General features: G+C 35.0%; 1 protein-coding gene across 4 annotated transcripts in view; it reads left to right on the top strand.

Annotated features, from left to right (window-relative positions):
• Positions 1-14,886, top strand: part of kiaa1109 (KIAA1109 ortholog) — an 85,352-nt gene extending 70,466 nt beyond the window's left edge. For all 4 annotated transcript variants that reach the window (XM_051125640.1, XM_051125641.1, XM_051125639.1 and 1 more), the window contains 11 exons: positions 2,505-2,720; positions 2,803-2,953; positions 3,049-3,206; positions 5,024-5,213; positions 5,307-5,524; positions 5,615-5,866; positions 6,800-7,003; positions 9,610-9,804; positions 9,923-10,057; positions 10,139-10,307; positions 13,674-14,886. In XM_051125640.1, the coding sequence (XP_050981597.1) occupies positions 2,505-2,720; positions 2,803-2,953; positions 3,049-3,206; positions 5,024-5,213; positions 5,307-5,524; positions 5,615-5,866; positions 6,800-7,003; positions 9,610-9,804; positions 9,923-10,057; positions 10,139-10,307; positions 13,674-13,893 (2,108 nt within the window). In that variant the 3' untranslated portion in view covers positions 13,894-14,886. The remainder of the gene's footprint in view (positions 1-2,504; positions 2,721-2,802; positions 2,954-3,048; positions 3,207-5,023; positions 5,214-5,306; positions 5,525-5,614; positions 5,867-6,799; positions 7,004-9,609; positions 9,805-9,922; positions 10,058-10,138; positions 10,308-13,673) is intronic.
• Positions 14,887-18,004: the final 3,118 nt, after the last annotated feature.

Here is an 18,004-nt window from a genome sequence, read left to right as displayed (position 1 = left end):
TGACCTAGTGTTTACAAAGCGAACGTGCAAAGAAAGTCAAATGCCCTTTAACAAAAAAAAAAGATAAAACAATATCAGATGATTTTAAAGTTGAAGGAGAAAATTAGGTTTTGCATAAGCACACAGATAAAAAACTAACCACGTGTGACCTTTGCAACATGATTACGTAATGTGTCAAGTCGCGCATGCACGTCGAAGAGCTAGTGCAAGACAAACATTTGTGGTTATGAGGTATATACATTTTATTTTTTTTAGAAAATGGACGATCATTTAGCTAAATATGACCCCTATTCTTCGGTTGTAATCATGTGGGGGTTAAAGCTGCATTGAAACTGCAATTTGGACCTTCAACCTGTTGGCTCCCATTGAAATCCACTATATGGAGAAAAATCCTGGAATGTTATTTCTCAAAAAAACATAATTTCTTTTTGACTGAAGAAAGAAAGACATGAACATCTTGGATGACACAGTGAGTAAACTATCAGGAAATATTTATTCTGAAAGTAAACTAATCCATTAGGTTTCTGGAAGAAATTCATCCACACAATGCAGGGATGCTTCACAAAAATAGCATTTAATTGTAATATTTTAAATTATCATTTTAAATACTTTTGTAAAAGCCTTACCATCGGAGTTGAAAAGTTGTGGTAATGAAGTGTGGCAATCACAACGTTTTTTCAGTTGTTGGAGTATTGAGTACACTTCAATTTCTAAAGTCCAATTTTGGTTGCCAAAAATAAATAAATAAATAAACGCATTTCATCAATCTGTTGTTTTTTGGAGAGATGGAGGCTATTTCATGCACTGCTGTCTGGAAAGACGAAAGCAAACTGGATTTAACCGTGACAGATGCCTGCTGGACAACAACAAGCACATCAGAGTTTCTAGTTTGAGAAACAGACCCCTCACTGGTGCTCAGCTGGCAGCTTCATTGAACCGTACATGCCAAAACAACAGTTTCATCTGCAAGAGTGAAGAAATGCGTTTTAGGCAGAAAGTTATTGACAAAGCTACATCCAACTAGAAAATAAGAGAAAAGAGGTGGAATAGTCAAAAGGCAAATAGCATTATAAATAGATGAGTCTGAGGTTGAGATAGTAAAAGGGAAAAAATAACCTACATATAAAATTTATCATCATTTACTCACCCTCACGCCATTCTAAGACCATAAGACTTTGAAACGCAAATGAAGATATTTTTAATGAAAGTCATAGAAAGTCATTAAATTAATCCATATGAATCAAGCAGTTTAATCCAAACCTTGTGAAAAGATACACTACCAGTCAAAAGTTTTTGAACAGTAAGATTTTTTATGTTTTTTAAAGAAGTCTCTTCTTATCACTAAGCCTGCATTTATTTGATCCCAAGTACAGCAAAGGCAGTACTATTTTGAAATAGTTTTATTATTTAAAATAACTATTTTCTATGTAAATATATTTTAAAATGTAATTTATTCCTGTGATTTCAAAGCTGATTTTTTTTTTTTTTAGCATCATTACTCCAGTCACATGATCTGTCAGAAATCATTCTAATATTCTGATTTTGCTGTAGAATGTTTTTCAGGTTTCTTTGACTAGAAAGTTCATAAGAACAGCATTTATCTGTTATCTTTATTTATCTTTATCAGCACTTATGATCAATTTAAAGCAGCATTGCTAAATAAAAAAAAAATTATACTGACTCCATGCTTTTGAACAGTATAGTGTATAATTTTATTTCAGATAAATGCTGATTTTTGGATCTTTTTATTCATGAATGAATCCAGAAAAAAAATACACTCAACTGTTTTAAATATTGATGATAGTAATAATAAAAAATGTTTCTTGGTTTCTTAAACGGCAAATATATTATGATTTCTGAAACATCATGTGACTGAAGACTGGAGTAATGATGCTGAAAATTTAGCTTTGACCACAGGAATAAATTATATTTTAAATATATTCAAATATAAAGCAGTTATTTTAAATAGTAAAAATATTTCCAAATTTTACTGTTTTTGTTGTACTTATATCAAATAAATGCAGGCTTGGTGAGCAGAAGAGACTTCTTTAAAAAACATTAAAAATCTTACTGTTCAAATACTTTTGACTGGTAGTGTATGATCTACTTATATAATTAACAGATTTAATTTATGCTTTAATTTACATCTAAACAATGATCTGCATATACATAGACCTCATCACATACATGCATATTAGTAAAAGCCTAAATTAAATGTGTTCATCCCCATTAAAAATTCATTTTTGTACTTTTTGAAGATTAACCAAAGTCTTATGGGTTTGGAATGACATGATGGTGAGTAAATGATGACATAATTTTCATTTTTGGGTGAATTATGGCCTTTAAGACGTCCTTCAGAAAGCTTGTGATGAAACACCTGAACATCTTATTAAAATCTGAACTTTTGAACAGTCATATATTCCCGCTTACCTGTTTCCAGTCATCTTACATCTTCAGAGGAATGCTGGAATGTGTTGATGGTAACAGCTGTATGTGTGTTGTAGCCTCAGGTCCTGCAACCCCAGACTCTGTGGAGAGCATCGCGCAGCACCTGTCTCCTGAGTCCAGCCGTAAAGCGTACTGGAGGACATGGGACGGCCAGTCCACTCCACACCCCTCTACCTCCGTCTTTACTGATGCCACACCAAGCCACGCACACCTCAAATCACCTGCCACCGGACGGTCTCGCAGCGTATCTGACTCCTCAGCACCGCGCAGAGGTACGCACATACATGCTTCTGCTCTGGGGCTCTTCCAAAAGTACATATAAAATCAATGATGTGTGTCTGTGTGTTTCTACAGACTCTGTTACCAAGACCTCAACCCCGTCATTCCGGAACGGAAAAGCAGCAGCACAGCAGGGTTCGCCATGGGAGACGCTGGTGGTGTTTGCCATCAACCTTAAACAGCTTAATGTCCAGATGAACATGAGCAACGTCATGGGCAACAATACGTACGAGAGACATATAGAAATGCTTTGATTGGTGGAGATGTTACTATGCTTAATATTTCTGTCTGATGTCTAATTATGTATGTGTGTTTGAACAGTTGGACAACGAGTGGGCTGAAGAGTCAGGGCCGTCTGTCAGTGGGCAGCAACAGAGATCGTGAGATCAGCATGTCTGTTGGACTGGGACGCTCCAAACTGGATTCCAAAGGAGGAGTGGTGGGTGGAAATATTGACGTCAACACGCTGGAGATGGTCTGTAAGTATACTTTTATTTATTTATTTTTGCCATTCCTCACCACATAACGTCCAACATACTGTTTTCAGATAGCTTTATGAAAGGAAAAATCAAACTGAATCTATTGATTTTTATATGTAGTTAATTAACATTTTTTGTTGGAATGTGTTCTCCACCATAGTCCATAAACTGCAAGTTAATATAGAGTTAAGTTATATAATGGTATAATATTAGTGTAATAGTACAATATTAGCATATTATTTAATACACATTTCTATATGTGAATTTTTTTTGTCAAAATAATGTTTGTGTAATTCATACTGAAAAAATTGAATGCATCCATTAAACGTAGCATCAGATGATTTCTGCATGTTTAATTTGACATCGTAATTTTAACATTCACTTCACTTAAACTAAAACACATTTCTTACATTTGACTGTAAGCTAGCCTCTATCAAAAACCAATGAATCGAAACAAGCCCTGTCCTACATTACTATTTTTGGATAATTCATTACAACTGGATTTCAGATGATCTGTCGCCACTTTCCATTTCATTGTGACTTTACACTTACTGTTGAGAAGAATCAGAATCTTTCAGAATCTGCAAAATGTTATTTTACCAAAATAAGAGGGATCATACAAAATGCATGTTATTTTTTATTTAGTACTGACCTGAATAAGATATTTCATATAAAAGATGTTTACATATAGTCCACAAGAGAAAATAATAGTTGAATTTATAAAAATGACCCTGTTCAAAAGTTTACATACCCTTGATTCTTAATACTGTGTTGTTACCGGAATGATCCTCAGCTGTGTTGTTTGTTTGTTTGTTTGTTTGTTTGTTTATTGATAGTTGTGTGTGAGTCCCTTGTTTGCCCACTGTTCTTCAGAAAAATCCTTCAGGTCCCACAAATGTTTTGGTTTTCCAGCATTATTACAGAAGGTTCAAAAGCTCACTGATGCTCTAGAAGGAAAAAACATGTTTAAGTGCTGGGAGTGAAAACTTTTGAAGTGTAAAGTGTATAAATTTTTCTTATTTTGCCTAAATATCAGATTTTTTCCATTTAGTACTGCCCTTCAGAGGCTACAGAAGATAGTCACATGTTTCCCAGAAGAGAAAATAAGTTAAATTTACCCCAATCTTCAACTTCAAAAAGTTTTCACCCCCCTGCTTGTAATACATGGTTTTTCCTTCTGGAGCATCAGTGAGCGTTTGAATGTTATGTAATAGTTGCATATGAGTCCCTCTTAAAATCATACAGCCATTGTTGGAAAGGGTTCAAATACACAAAAATGCTGATTTGTGGGACCTGAAGTATTTTTCTTAAGAACAGCAGGCAGTTTAACTGTTCAGGACAAACAAGGGACTCATGAACAATTATCACTAAACCAAAAAAAATAAAACAAATAAAAAAATCTCAACTGTGGACCATTGAGGTAAGAGCACAGTATTAAGAATCAAGGGGATGTAAACTTTTGAACAGGGTCATTTTTTATAAATTCAACTATTTATATTATTTACAATTATTATTTATATATATTATTTTCTCTTGTGGGCTATATGTAAATGTCTCTTTATGTGAAATATCTTATTCAGGTCAGTACTAAATAAACAACATGCATTTTGTATGATCCCTCTTATTTTGGTAAAATAATTAACATTTTGCAGATTCTGAAAGGGGGATGTAAACTTTTGACCTCAACTGTAGAGCTGCTTTATAAAAGTAATTCCATTTCAATTCTACCTAACTGAAATTTAGGAGTTGAGTCCTGTATGGCACACAGCTGTGTCTGGTCACCTTCTTCAGTGACTGATAACTGGTTGTTCTTTTAGCTCATATTTCAGAACATCCAAATCAGCAGCCCAGTCATAAGATCCAGATCACCATGGGCTCCACAGAGGCCCGGCTGGACTACATGGGCTCCAGCATACTGATGGGCATCTTCAGTAATGCTGACCTGCAGCTCCAGGACGAGTGGAAGGTGAACCTCTGCACAACCGAGGCCAGTCTTTCTGAGAAAAGGTAAGAACTGCCAATCATACTGAAACACCAACGAAGGAAATTAATGTGACTGCCACAACCATAACAAATGTTCTCTGTTAAAACTTTCTCCAGTGAGATCTTTGTGCATGGAGACCTGCAGTGGGACATATTCCAGGTGATCATCTCCCGCTCCACCACCCCTGACCTGATAAAAATCGGCATGAAGTTGCAGGAGTTCTTCACTCAGCAGTTTGACACCAGCAAGCGAGCCCTGTCCACCTGGGGCCCAGTGCCCTACATGCCTCCGAAAACCCCAGTCATCAACATGGACAAAGGAGCAGCGGAACTTTGTTAGTGTGCCTATGTCTATTTTAGAGTTAACATACAATTTTGTTGTTAATGTAAATTTAAAGACCAACATAAATGTCTTTTTCTTTCAGATATGGATGCAGCTCATCACAGGCATTGGCCCAATGTGTTGAAGATGGTGGCGGGATGTCACATTTCCCTCTTCCAGATGCCTCTTCCAGAGGATGCTGTGCAGCTGGGTGGCTCCATGAGTCTCCATGGCAACCACATGACTCTTGCTTGTTTCCATGGGCCTAACTTCCGCTCCAAATCCTGGGTGCTTTTCCATCTGGAAGAGCCCAACATTGCCTTCTGGACTGAAGCACAGAAGATCTGGGAGGATGGTACAGACTTAGTGCTAACTTTCCATCCGTTCATTCATGATTCACCAATAATTTTAAAGGGAACCCTGGGTATTAAGACTTGTATAGCTTAATATAACATAAATGATGTCTCTTACTGAAATATGTAGTAGAAAACTCATGAAAGATTTATGGCATTTGAAAAATCCACATTGTTTTATACATATTTTGGACTATGGGGTGCGCTGTTATTTTGATTATGTGAAAGGGTTGCACTTCGTGAGCTACTTGCGCTAAATATTGGTATTTTTATCGCAGCATAACTCGGAAAATAAAGTACTGATACGATCACCACAGATACTTATAGAGCTTACAGGTTGCGATGGATATAAGTGTAGGCCTAAACAAAATACCATGCCATTGATTTTTCCCACAAGGAGTCTAAATGCCCCCGGAGTGAAATTCGTGCTGAGAAACTCCTTCAGAGGCTGCAGCGTCAATCGACATGTTTACATCCTGTCAGGATGGCATCTAGCGTTTCTTGTCTCTGCCGTTTGTAAGCTCTTTCAGTAGTTGTGGTCTACTAAAAGCCTCAAAGGCATCAGGGCTAAAGTGGAGAGAACAAAGGAAGTTTCATTCATCCATAGGCATCTTCCCATTCTTTTCTTCTCCTCTTATTGCTTGGGAAAGCAGTGAAGTCTTACATTGCTTCTCTCATTGCCCTTATTTTCTGACGTTGTGGTAAAAATAGCAATAGTTAGCGCCAGTAGCTCACCAAGCGCAACCATTTCACGTCATTTATTCCAACGGCGCCCCCCATAGTCCAAAATATGTATAAAATGATGTTTATTTTTTAAATAATGTAAATCATGAGTTTTCTACTACATATTTCAGTAAGAGACATTATGTTATATTAAGTTTTGCCTTTAAGCACCTTTCATAAATTGAGACTTACAGTTTGTGCTTTTTGTTTAGGCTCCAGCGATGATTCTACATACATCGTCCAAACCCTTGACTTTCACCTTGGGCATAATACCATGGTGACCAAGCCTTGCGGTGCTCTGGAAAGCCCAATGGCAACCATCACCAAGGTTACCCGCCGTCGGCATGAAAACCCTCCACATGGGGTGGCTACAGTCAAAGAATGGTTCAACTATGTCACTGCCATGAGGAATGAAGGTAAATGTTGCACACTCAATGCCTCTGTTCCAAAACCTAGTGAACTGCCTTGCTGTCTATTGCCCAATAGGCACCTGCCTTCTAAGGCATAAAAAAGAGAAGTTAGAGAGCAATTCTGTGAATAAACAGTGCTTCTCACTTAGGGATGTTGTAGTAGTGACCATGAAATAAAAATGAGGTAGTGCTGAGCAGTTTGACCAAAAATCTGTATCAAGATTTTTCTCCTAACTGTGCCTTTTTATGAATCAGAATGCATGAAATAGTTTCAGAACCACTGCATTTTAATCACAATCCAAACAAACATATTACGTGTAGCATGAGCAGTTTTTGCTGTAAATTAAATTGTACAATTTCAAAATTTAAAGCAAAAACTTAATGGTCTGACCTTAGCTTTGTGAAATTATAATATATAAAACATTTCTGCACGAACCAAAAACAGCAGACGGGCTGAATGAAAATATAAATGTAGTCTCTGACAGCAGGTGGCGCTTATGGAACAGCAACAATCCAGCATCGATTGCCGCTGTTAACAAAGGCGCGCTGCGCTTTTAAATAACATGTTAATATGCATTATAAGGAGGTAAGATGAAAAGAAAATACCATCTAAACTTATGAAGATAATTCCTCTCAGAGATACATTTATATAAACCTCCAACCCCATTCAGTATTTAGAATTTGCTTTCAATATTTTGCGCATTGTGAACAGTAAGTTTGCTCTGCCTTCTACAGTACTTTCTCCTCTTCACATTTGTCTTTAGCGTCTCTGACTTCTGGTAAAGGTATGTTTACAGTTGGTTTATTTGCCCAGCTAAAGAATCAGTTGTGTGTTATTAATAGTTCTAACACATTTTCAGAAGTGTATGCATTTAACGGGGATCTCCTCTCAATTAGCCACTTGTACAAGTATGCTGTTCTTTTTTTTTTTTTTAATTCACACCGTGTGCATAATTCAAACTGGTTTACCATTTGAACTGGTATATCAGTATACATAATATATAGTGGTATTGCAAAAACAAACAAACAAACAAAAAAAAGACAACGCAGTGTGCTCCTGCTGCCACACAAAAACGTCATCGAAGATGACTGATGAAAGCAAGACACTACCCATAACCAGAAAAAAGTTTACTTGCCAGTTCTTTTTAAATCCATAAAAAAACAAGCTGTAGACACCCTAGTCTGCACAAAATGCCAATCAGTTCTTGTATGGTTTTGTACAGCTGTGGTTACAAAATCTCTTTCCACCTCTTTACACTTACATAGTGAGTGCCAATCTTTTTTTTTTTCCACGTAGACACAAACACAGCGTTTTTAACTCAGTTTCTTGAGATTATCGTCGTGATTTCTTTTGGCCATGATTTGACTGGAGACTGACTGACTGTCTTCAGAAATGTTTCAGTGGCATTTTAGGATGCCACATAAAGTTTTTATGAGTGCATCTGTTTTACTAAAAGGGATAGCCACTGTATTTCTGCTTTTCCCTAAATGCAATTTACTTGTCACAGAATGAATTAGCATTTTTTTCAGCCCAGTCTGCTGTTTTTGTTTATACCAATTATATACAGTTGAGGTCAAAAGTTTACATACACCTTGCAGAATCTGCAAAATGTTAATTATTTTTCCAAAATAAGAATGATCATAAAAATGCATGTTATTTTTTTATTTAGTACTGACCTCAGCTATGTTTTTTTTTTTTTTTTTTTTGTTTAGTGATAGTTGTTCATGAGTTCCTTGTTTGTCTTGAACTGTTAATCTGCCTGCTGTTCTTCAGAAAAATCCTTCAGGTCCCACAAAGAGGACAAAATAAGTTAAATTTACCCTGGTCTTCAAATTCAAAAAGTTTTCACACTCGGCTCTTAATGCATTGTGTTTCTTCTGGAGCATCAGTGAGCATTTGAACCTTCTGTAATAATTGCATATGAGTCCCTCAGTTGTTCTCGGTGTGAAAAGATGGATCTCAAAATCACACAATCATTGTTGGAAAGGGTTCAAATACACAAAAATGCTGAAAAGCCAAAGACTTTGTGGGAACTGAAGGATTTTTCTTAAGAACAGCGGGCTGTTTAATTAAGGACAAGTAAGGGACTCATGAACAACTAAATTAAAAAAAAAAAAACAACCTTGAATGGGGTCATTTTTATAAATTTATTTTCAAAGATTTTGAAAATTAAAAGCAAAACTTCCACAGCATACAGAAACATTGTGTAGGCATTAATTTTTAATTAGATTTTAACAATTTTATTTATACTTCTCAGAAGTGAGTGAATTGTAAGTAAATTTGTAATAGACATTTCTTTCACTTCCTAATTAGTTGTTTTATTTATTTACACTTAGGTTTTTGAAGCACATTAATGAATTAGTTTTTTTCACATAAGACAAAAAACAAACAAAAAAATTTTGTTTTATGTCTGTCTTATGGAAAAGCCTTTGCACGGGTTAGGGTTAGTCAGGTATGTTATAATAACAACTACACAGGAGACTACATTCTAGGGTTAGGTGAGCATACCTGAGCCAGTGTAAAGCCATCTTGTTGCCTAAACAGTCACCTGTTTATGATAACTATATTTTCTGCTTATTTTCCATGAAATAATTCTCTTTTCTTGTGCCAGAGCTGAACTTGTTGCGTAACGTGGATGCAAACAACTCTGAGAGCGGCGCAGCAGCAAAGAGCTCCAGCCTCCTGAGCGGCTTCAGGGGCTCCTCGAGCTACAACCACGAAACCGAGACCATCTTCGCCCTTCCCAAAATGCAGCTCCAGTTTAAATCCATCCACGTACAAGACCCAGAGGAACCTTCTCTCAGTGGTACAGACTTATAAACTGCCCCACTTTAATATTCTAGTAGCCTCTGGCAGCCAAGTTTTAAGCTTGTGTAGTCTGAAAGTAAGTGCGGGCCCCTTGCTGACTCTGAGCTGTGTTGCAGATGCCAGCAGTAAGCCCAAAGTGGAGTGCAGTGTGGTGACCGAGTTCACTGATCACATCTGCGTCACAATGGATGCAGAGCTCATCATGTTCCTGCATGACCTGGTGTCGGCATACTTAAAAGAAAAGGAGAAAGGTAAGATCATGAATTCAAGAGTCACCATATTTCTTCATAAATGCACTGTCACTTCAGTGAAGCATGTTGCTTGTGTTTCAGCTCTTTTCGCGCCACGCATCTTTGCGTCTCGACCCGGTCAGAAGAGCCCCACGGCGCAGCAGGATGAGAGCTCATCAGAGAAGAAGGAAAAGGAAGAGGGAGTGAACTACACTACAGTGGACTGGAGAGAGTTCCTCTGTAACACATGGCATCTGGAGCCCACACTACGGTAACACTGCAGTCACATGACCTCAGGCTCTTCTGACCTCTGGCTGGTTGCTAGGCAGTTGTAGCAGTGTTCCAAGTAGTTGTTAGGAATTTGTTGTGCTGAGGGGGTTGCTAAATAATGTGTGGTGTCTAAAGATTATAATCTTAGAATTCAAAAACCAGTCGTTTTTACAAAGATGTTTTTAAACATGTTTAATATTTGCGACAGACACCAACGATTATATGCGGCTATGCAGTGGAGATGCGTTCACGGTCGGACATAATTCGCAATTTATTTTATTATTTAAAAAAAACAAAAACAAATCTTGATTACAAGAAAAATACCTATTTTTCTCGTGATTTATTTCTTGTCTTTCTTTTAATTCATAATTAACTCTACAGATTTAAATAAATAGTTTTGTTTTCATGCAGTCGAAGAAAGTATAACCTAAATTATGTCAGTGATTCTATTCTTTTAAAGATTATCAAGAATTATTTTATTTTGATCTGCAGTGTAATAAAAGTTAAGAAAAAGATTAGTCTATAGATTACAGACTAATTGTATTTTTTTCTTAACTTTTAACTTCTTAAAATTTGTTTTGAAGAATATTAAATCAACTTTAGGCTAGGCTAACGAATTTTCTTCATATTGAATATACAAACATAAATAGCCTATATACTTCAAAACAAAGTTTTCATAAATCACGGATATGACGAAATAAAATTATTATATGTATATTAATTATGTAGCTATAATAGGCTAGTTGTATCAAATAGAAAAGAAAATTATAGTGCCTTGAGTTGATTAAGTAATGTTTTTTTTTGTTTCTTTCTTTCTCAGGAAATATAAAGAATAAAATAGCCTACCGTTTTTACTTAACCAATTCATTTTTAATCCCTGATTTTAGACATTTATATATTATTGCTTGAATAAGCATTTAAAAATGGGGCTAGAAATGTTATAATTAAGAAAATCAAACATAGACCTAGGAATTTTAAAAGATATAAGAAAATGTGTCTGATAATTCCACAAATAAAGAGAAGCATCGGACTTAATCAAAACATATTCAAGATTGTGACATTTATTAGAAACACCAACATAGCAGGAAAGCTAATGTTTTCTGTTATATTAAGCACAAATTAAGAAAATTAGAGTTGCAGCAGTGTTCTGGCTGGGTACTATGGGGTTGTGGTGGTTGCTCAGGTGTTGTTAGGAGGTAAAGATTTTCTGACTGGATGGTGGGGTGTTGCTTTGTTGTCCTGGATGGTTGTTTGGGTGTTGTTAGGTAGTAGTTAAGGTTTTCTGACTGAAAGTAGGGAGTTGGTGCATTACACACATTACTGTTTTTCTCAATTGCTAACACACTGTAACTGATTCATTTGGCCTAATTTTCCAAACCATTCACACAGTTCAAACAAAGACATTTCTCAAAACTTTTAACACGTTTCACCTGCTTTCGCATGTTTCAATTTGCTCAGTGTTTTCTGCAAAACACAACATAATTTTGCACAGGTTTAACCTTGTAAAACTTGTGTTAGAAAACACAAACACACAATATAACTACCTCAAGAATCATAAAATGAACAGACATAGCACACATTTATCCATGTGTGAGTCAAAAAAAAAGTCTTTTGTTAGATGTGTGTTTACTGTATATTCTGTTGTTTGGTCTTTGTCAGGTTTGTGTCATCTGAGGCCAAAGCTGAGTCTGACAAAACAAAATGTGACCCTGGACCACAAAACCAGTCTTAAGTCACTGGGGTGTATCTGTAGCAATAGCCAAAAATACATTGTATGGGTCAAAATGATTGATTTTTCTTTTATGGCAAAAATCATTAGGAAATTAAGCAAAGATCATGTTCCATGAAGATATTTTGTAAAATTCCTACTGTAAATATATCAAAATGTAATTTTTGATTAGTAATATACGTTAAGAACTTTATTTGGACTTTAAAGTTATTTTCTCAATATTTAGATTTGTTTGCACCCTCAGATTCCAGGTTTTAAAATAGTTGTATCCCAAATATCTTAAACTATACATCAATTGAAAGCTTATTTATTCAGCTTTCAGATAAATGTATAAATCTCAATTTTGAAAAATTGACCCTTATGACTGGTTTGTCCTGAAAGTTTGAAGTTTGCACAAGTTGGTGTATAGTTTTGAGATTGTTTATAACTGTGAGAAAATGGTGAATTGTTTCATGAATTGTGTGTTAGCAATCGAGAAAAACCGTAAACCTGTTTAAAAATTAATTTAAATTAATTAAAAATTAAGAATTTACAAACGCTAAATAAACACATGCGATACAGGTTTAATATGTGCGCTTTAATTATTAACATGCGTGTAGGTTAAGTACGTGCATCTCAGAGCGTCTCCATTCACAGAAATGTTTCTACTCAAACTCTTATCATTTACATGTGCGGAGCATCTCAAACTCCATCTCTGCAAATTGTTGTGAGTTTGGGTTTATTATAACGTTCATCTGGGAACGCAACATGCGCTATTTCATCAGATTTGTAAGGTAAATAATTTATAAACCTACACAAACACAGGAGAACCTATCAATATCTTGCTGAACATGCTGACTATTAATCGCAATCTCAAAATAAAAGTTTAAACCCTCACTCTGAGTTTACACGTTTTGATGTCGACATATTCAAGAAATTGCAGTGGCTGTAGCTTTTATATCATAAAGAAATGGCCTAATATTAAAGATTAAGTGGACATTTAAATTAAATGTTGTCAATATTAAACGCAGATTAGATGGTGCAGAAAAGTGTAAAACAATTGTCAGGCCGTTGGCGCCCTCTGCAGTCATTTGTTATAATGCATAATGTACATTATCTCTATTGTTTATAATACATTATGTATTTTAAGGGTTTTGTTGCATAAAACCATGTGATTACTTGCTTTCGGTACTTTATTTGAACAATTATTATTGACTCATTGCTATTATATATGTATTTAAGTCATTTTAAATTTCAATTGTTCACTTGAGTCTATTACAGAAAATGTACATAATTATCAAATTATTCGATTAATCATCAGAATAATCGACAGATTACTCAATTACCAAAATAATCATTAGTGACAGCCCTAGTTCTTAGTGTTTGTTATTATGATCTGCCTGGTTGCTAGGGTGTTGTTATTTGGGTGATTTGAATAGTTGCTGAGTGTTGCAATGTGGTATTTGAGGTTTTCTAAATGGATGTTGATGAGTTGCTTGGGTGTATAAAGTAGTCTTTTCTGCTGGATGCTAGGATGTTGCTAATGTCTAGGGCACTGGTAGGTGGTTACATGTGGTGTAATTGTTGTATACAAATATATACTTTACCATTATCAGCAAAGTTTTCACGCATTTAATTCTGACGTGCGATCTGTTTCAGATTAATCTCGTGGACGGGCCGTAAGATCGATCCGGTGGGGGTGGACTACATTTTGCAGAAGCTGGGATTCCACCATGCCAGGACTACAATTCCCAAGTGGCTGCAGAGGGGAGTGATGGACCCTCTGGATAAAGTTCTGTCTGTTCTCATTAAAAAACTTGGCATGGCACTGCAGGACGAGAAAGAGAAGAAAGGTCAAAGAGACAAAGATGAGCATTAACTCAACACTTTAATGTATTAATACATTTCCGCTATCTGGAGCCATCCTTGTGAATTTCCTTTTTTTTTTTCTTTTTTTTTTTTTTTGTACCTTGTCTGAAACCACTGGATTTATTGCAAACTACTGTACAGCACACACACACACACACACACACACACACACACACACACACACACACACACATTACAGGCATCGCTATACTGTGTGAACATTCATGTTATGCCTTGGTTCTTATGGCCATAGCTCTCGGACGAATGAAAGTGTTTTTTTTTTTTTTTTTTTTTTTTTACGTTTTAATTTTCAGATCACATAGATGTCGAATAGCTGCTGCTGAATGCCATTTGGACTTTTAACATGAATTAAATGCACTTACACGTCACTGACACTAACAAATGAGCAGTGATCTTAAGCTACAGTATACAGGTGTGCTCTTGAAATCAGTTTACATGAGTTCAGAGGAGCGATAAGCATCCTGTGTTCTTTCTCTGAGGTGAATATACTGCTGACTATTGCCAATCAGACTTTTTAAATAGTTTTATTTAACATTTTAAGAGCAAACGTTACAGGTAAGCCCTGACCGGGTGGTAAAGTGTTCTTTCAGCCAGCAGAGGAAGCGTGAAGCCTAATTTATTCCTTTGAGAGTGACCAAATTTTCTGATGCCTGGTTAACAACACATTTTGAGGGATAATATAATTGAAATGCCTCAGATATTCCTGTGAATACACCCAAACCTCAGATTGTGCTGTGTAATGTGAATTGGCCTATAAAGCAAGGCTCTAACTTAAATAGACAGACTAAGTGTAAATATCTTAAATGCATAAGCTGTTACCCATGTTAGGCCTGTGGTGATAGTGTTTTTCCTTTGTTTTTTTTTTTTTTTTTTTTTTTGTTGCTTTTTCATAATAAGTGCAATAGACCATTGTATATAAAGAGGTAAATATGTTCAATGTGCTGATTTCTTAACTGAATAAAATCATTACTACTAAAATGAATGACATTTGCAGGTGACTTTTTGTTTCTCCTAATTATGCTTCACAGATATGTGGAAAACGAGATGATCTGTTTTGTTCATTGATTGCAGTGGAAATGGAAAGGCTGCCTTACAGAATATTCTACACAAATTTAGTATGTTATCTTGATACTCTGTGCATAAAGAAAAAGGTCACTCTTCACATACAGTATACATACTGCAGTAATAGGCCATGGTCAGAATACCATAACAATAATGTCTGTTGTGCTATCTGTATACATTGTGCATTAAATGCATGAAGTACATGGATGACTACTACATTCACCAATATCTGTAGTATACAGAAGAGCACACTGTAATACACTTCAATTAGTCATATGTGCTCTACTTGAGGTGTGACATAAATATATATATATATATATATATATATATATATATATATATGTATATATATGTATGTATATATATATATATATATATGTATGTATATATATATATATATATATATATATACACACACTACTGTTCAAAAATTTGGGGTCAGTACATTTTTATTGTTTCTTTTTTTTTTTAAAGAAATTAATACTTTTATTCATCAAGGATGTATTAAGTTAATAATTAAAAGTTTATTAAAAGTTAATAATAAATAATTTATATTGTTATAAAATATTTATATTTTGAATAAACACTGTACTTTTTAAACTTATTCATGAAAGAATCCTGAAAAAAAAATTACAGGTTCCAAAAAATATTTGGCAGCACAACTGTTGATATTATCCAACATTGATCATTCTAATAATAAATCTGCATATTAGAATGATTTCTGAAGGATCATGTGACACTTAAGACTGGAGTAACAGCTGATAAAAATTCAGCTTTTCATCACAGGAATAAATTCTATTTTAAAGTATGTTAAAATAAAACACATTATTTTATATTGTAAAAACATTTTGCAATATTACTGTGTTTTTTTTTTTTGTTTTTTTTTTTAATCAAATAAATGCAGCCTTGATGAGCATAAGAGACTACTTTAAAGACTATTACAAGCCTTACTGACCCCAAACTTTTGAACGGTAGTGTATATATATATATATATATATATGTATATGTATATGTATATGTATATATATACATATAAAAGCAACTAAACAAAAAAAGTTGTTTGTTTTTTCAGCAAGGCAGCTAATTCTAAATATTAAAATAGTACTATGTACATTATACTTAAATTACTATCCACTAATCTTCCTTTTGTGAGCAGTGTATCACATTTGCAGCTGTTTTTTTTAAGCATTATGTGTTATTTTAAGATTTAGACAGTTAAATGCCAACTCAGCAGCCACCTTTCAATTTGACGTCAAATATTCCAAGACTTGTTCAAGATGTGGTAACATTTTTTCTTTTTCTTTTTTAATTTACGGCAATTTCTTCCAGTGGTAACTGGGTGCAAATAGGTAATCCCACACTGAAATTGGTTTAATGTATGTAGGCCAATATGTTTGATGCCACATACTGAATTAACACGTAAAATAATAGCAAGCAGGATACAGTAACTAATGCTACTATTTGATTTTTCAAACAGAGCTAAGATGTAAAGAACAACGTACTATCACATCCAAACCATTCCTGTTCAATTCAGTCCTTAAATGGATGATACAGACAGATTTCTACTAGTCTGGGACTAAGCCTTAGCTCTAAAACCACGGGATAAAGTTTCACAACTCTTGTCACATTGTTAAAACTGAAGTACCCAAGTGGCCCTCTAGTGGTTGAGGCGTAAAAGTGCAAGTCTTTTCTTAATATGAATATGACTGTTGTAGATGCGATGATTCATTCAAAACAAATCAGAATTACCTCTCATTAGAAAAAAAGACTATCCGTGAATAATTTGAGCGGACAACGTTTTACTGTAGTTTTATAATAACGTCACAAAAGTAAGGCAACACTCGACGTCTGATTTAAAGTTCCAGTTCCCATATAAAACATCTTACCGTTTTCCCATCTTACCGGTTAAGTCTGGGATATCGTCATCTCTGATAAGCAACTTTGCTGATACAAGTTTTATTTCGCGCTCTGCCTCTTTCCGTTTTAGTGTGTTACTATTCCATGAAGGAGTTTTTTTGTTTTAAAGTAATAAGAATGATACTCTTTTTGAAGGTCCCATTGTTTTAATTTTGCTGATCCATCTTCCTGTTGTTTATTGACATCACGCAACCACGCAGAGGATGTGAAACAACATTTCCCGCGAAATCCGACCCGACAGCTGATATGGGGTTCCATTTGTGCCAAAAAAGAGGCGACTGCTTTGTGCTTTGTACTACACATTTGTCTTTGTCTACAGTTATTGCCTAATTATTCAGGTAAATCAGTATATGTTGACGTGCATGTTGTCTGTCTGACATCGTCTTAATCTGTCATCCTAACTGTCGTCTTTTTCTGTCGTTTTATTCTGTCATCCTGTCCTGTCCTGTCATTCTGTTCTGTCGACCTGTTCTGTCATCCTAACTGTCGTCTTGTTCTGTCATCCTGTTCTGTCGTCTTAATCTGTCGTCTTATTCTGTCATTCTTACTGTCGTCCTGTTCACCGCGGAACACCAGCCGCCATCTGGATTTGCTGCACGTCTATTAGTGGAATTACGGTACGGAGACAAGAAGCGGCCAAAAAGCTGACGAACATCTATATTTCAGCGGTTAAAATTTAAATGTGCTAGAAAACAGGGGAAAAGTATTTACAAAACGTATATATATATATTGTTCATTATAGAAGATACAGTATATATTACTTTCGTTCATTATACATTATACTGTAAAGTTTTCTGAAAAAAATAAAGTTTGTTAAAATACATTCTAACACTGAATGTTTGCTCTTTTTTTTTTTACAATGCATTATTAAAAGTTACCAAACATTATTAAAATGTTTTTTAACAAACTGTCTTAGAAAACTTTACAGTGTAATGTATTTGAAAGTAATATAACTAATTGTATCTTCTATAATGAACAATATATATATATATATATATTTTTTTGTAAATACTTTTTCCCTGTTTTCTAGCACATTTAAATTTTAACCGCTGAAATATAGATGTTGGTCAGCTTTTTGGCCGCTTGTCTCCTTACCGTAATTCCACTAATAGACGTGCAGC

Source organism: Labeo rohita, chromosome 13, assembly GCF_022985175.1.
Source record: "Labeo rohita strain BAU-BD-2019 chromosome 13, IGBB_LRoh.1.0, whole genome shotgun sequence".
NCBI lineage: Eukaryota > Metazoa > Chordata > Actinopteri > Cypriniformes > Cyprinidae > Labeo > Labeo rohita.
Note: the sequence above shows the minus strand (reverse complement) of the source record. Positions and strands in the feature narration are given on the sequence as shown.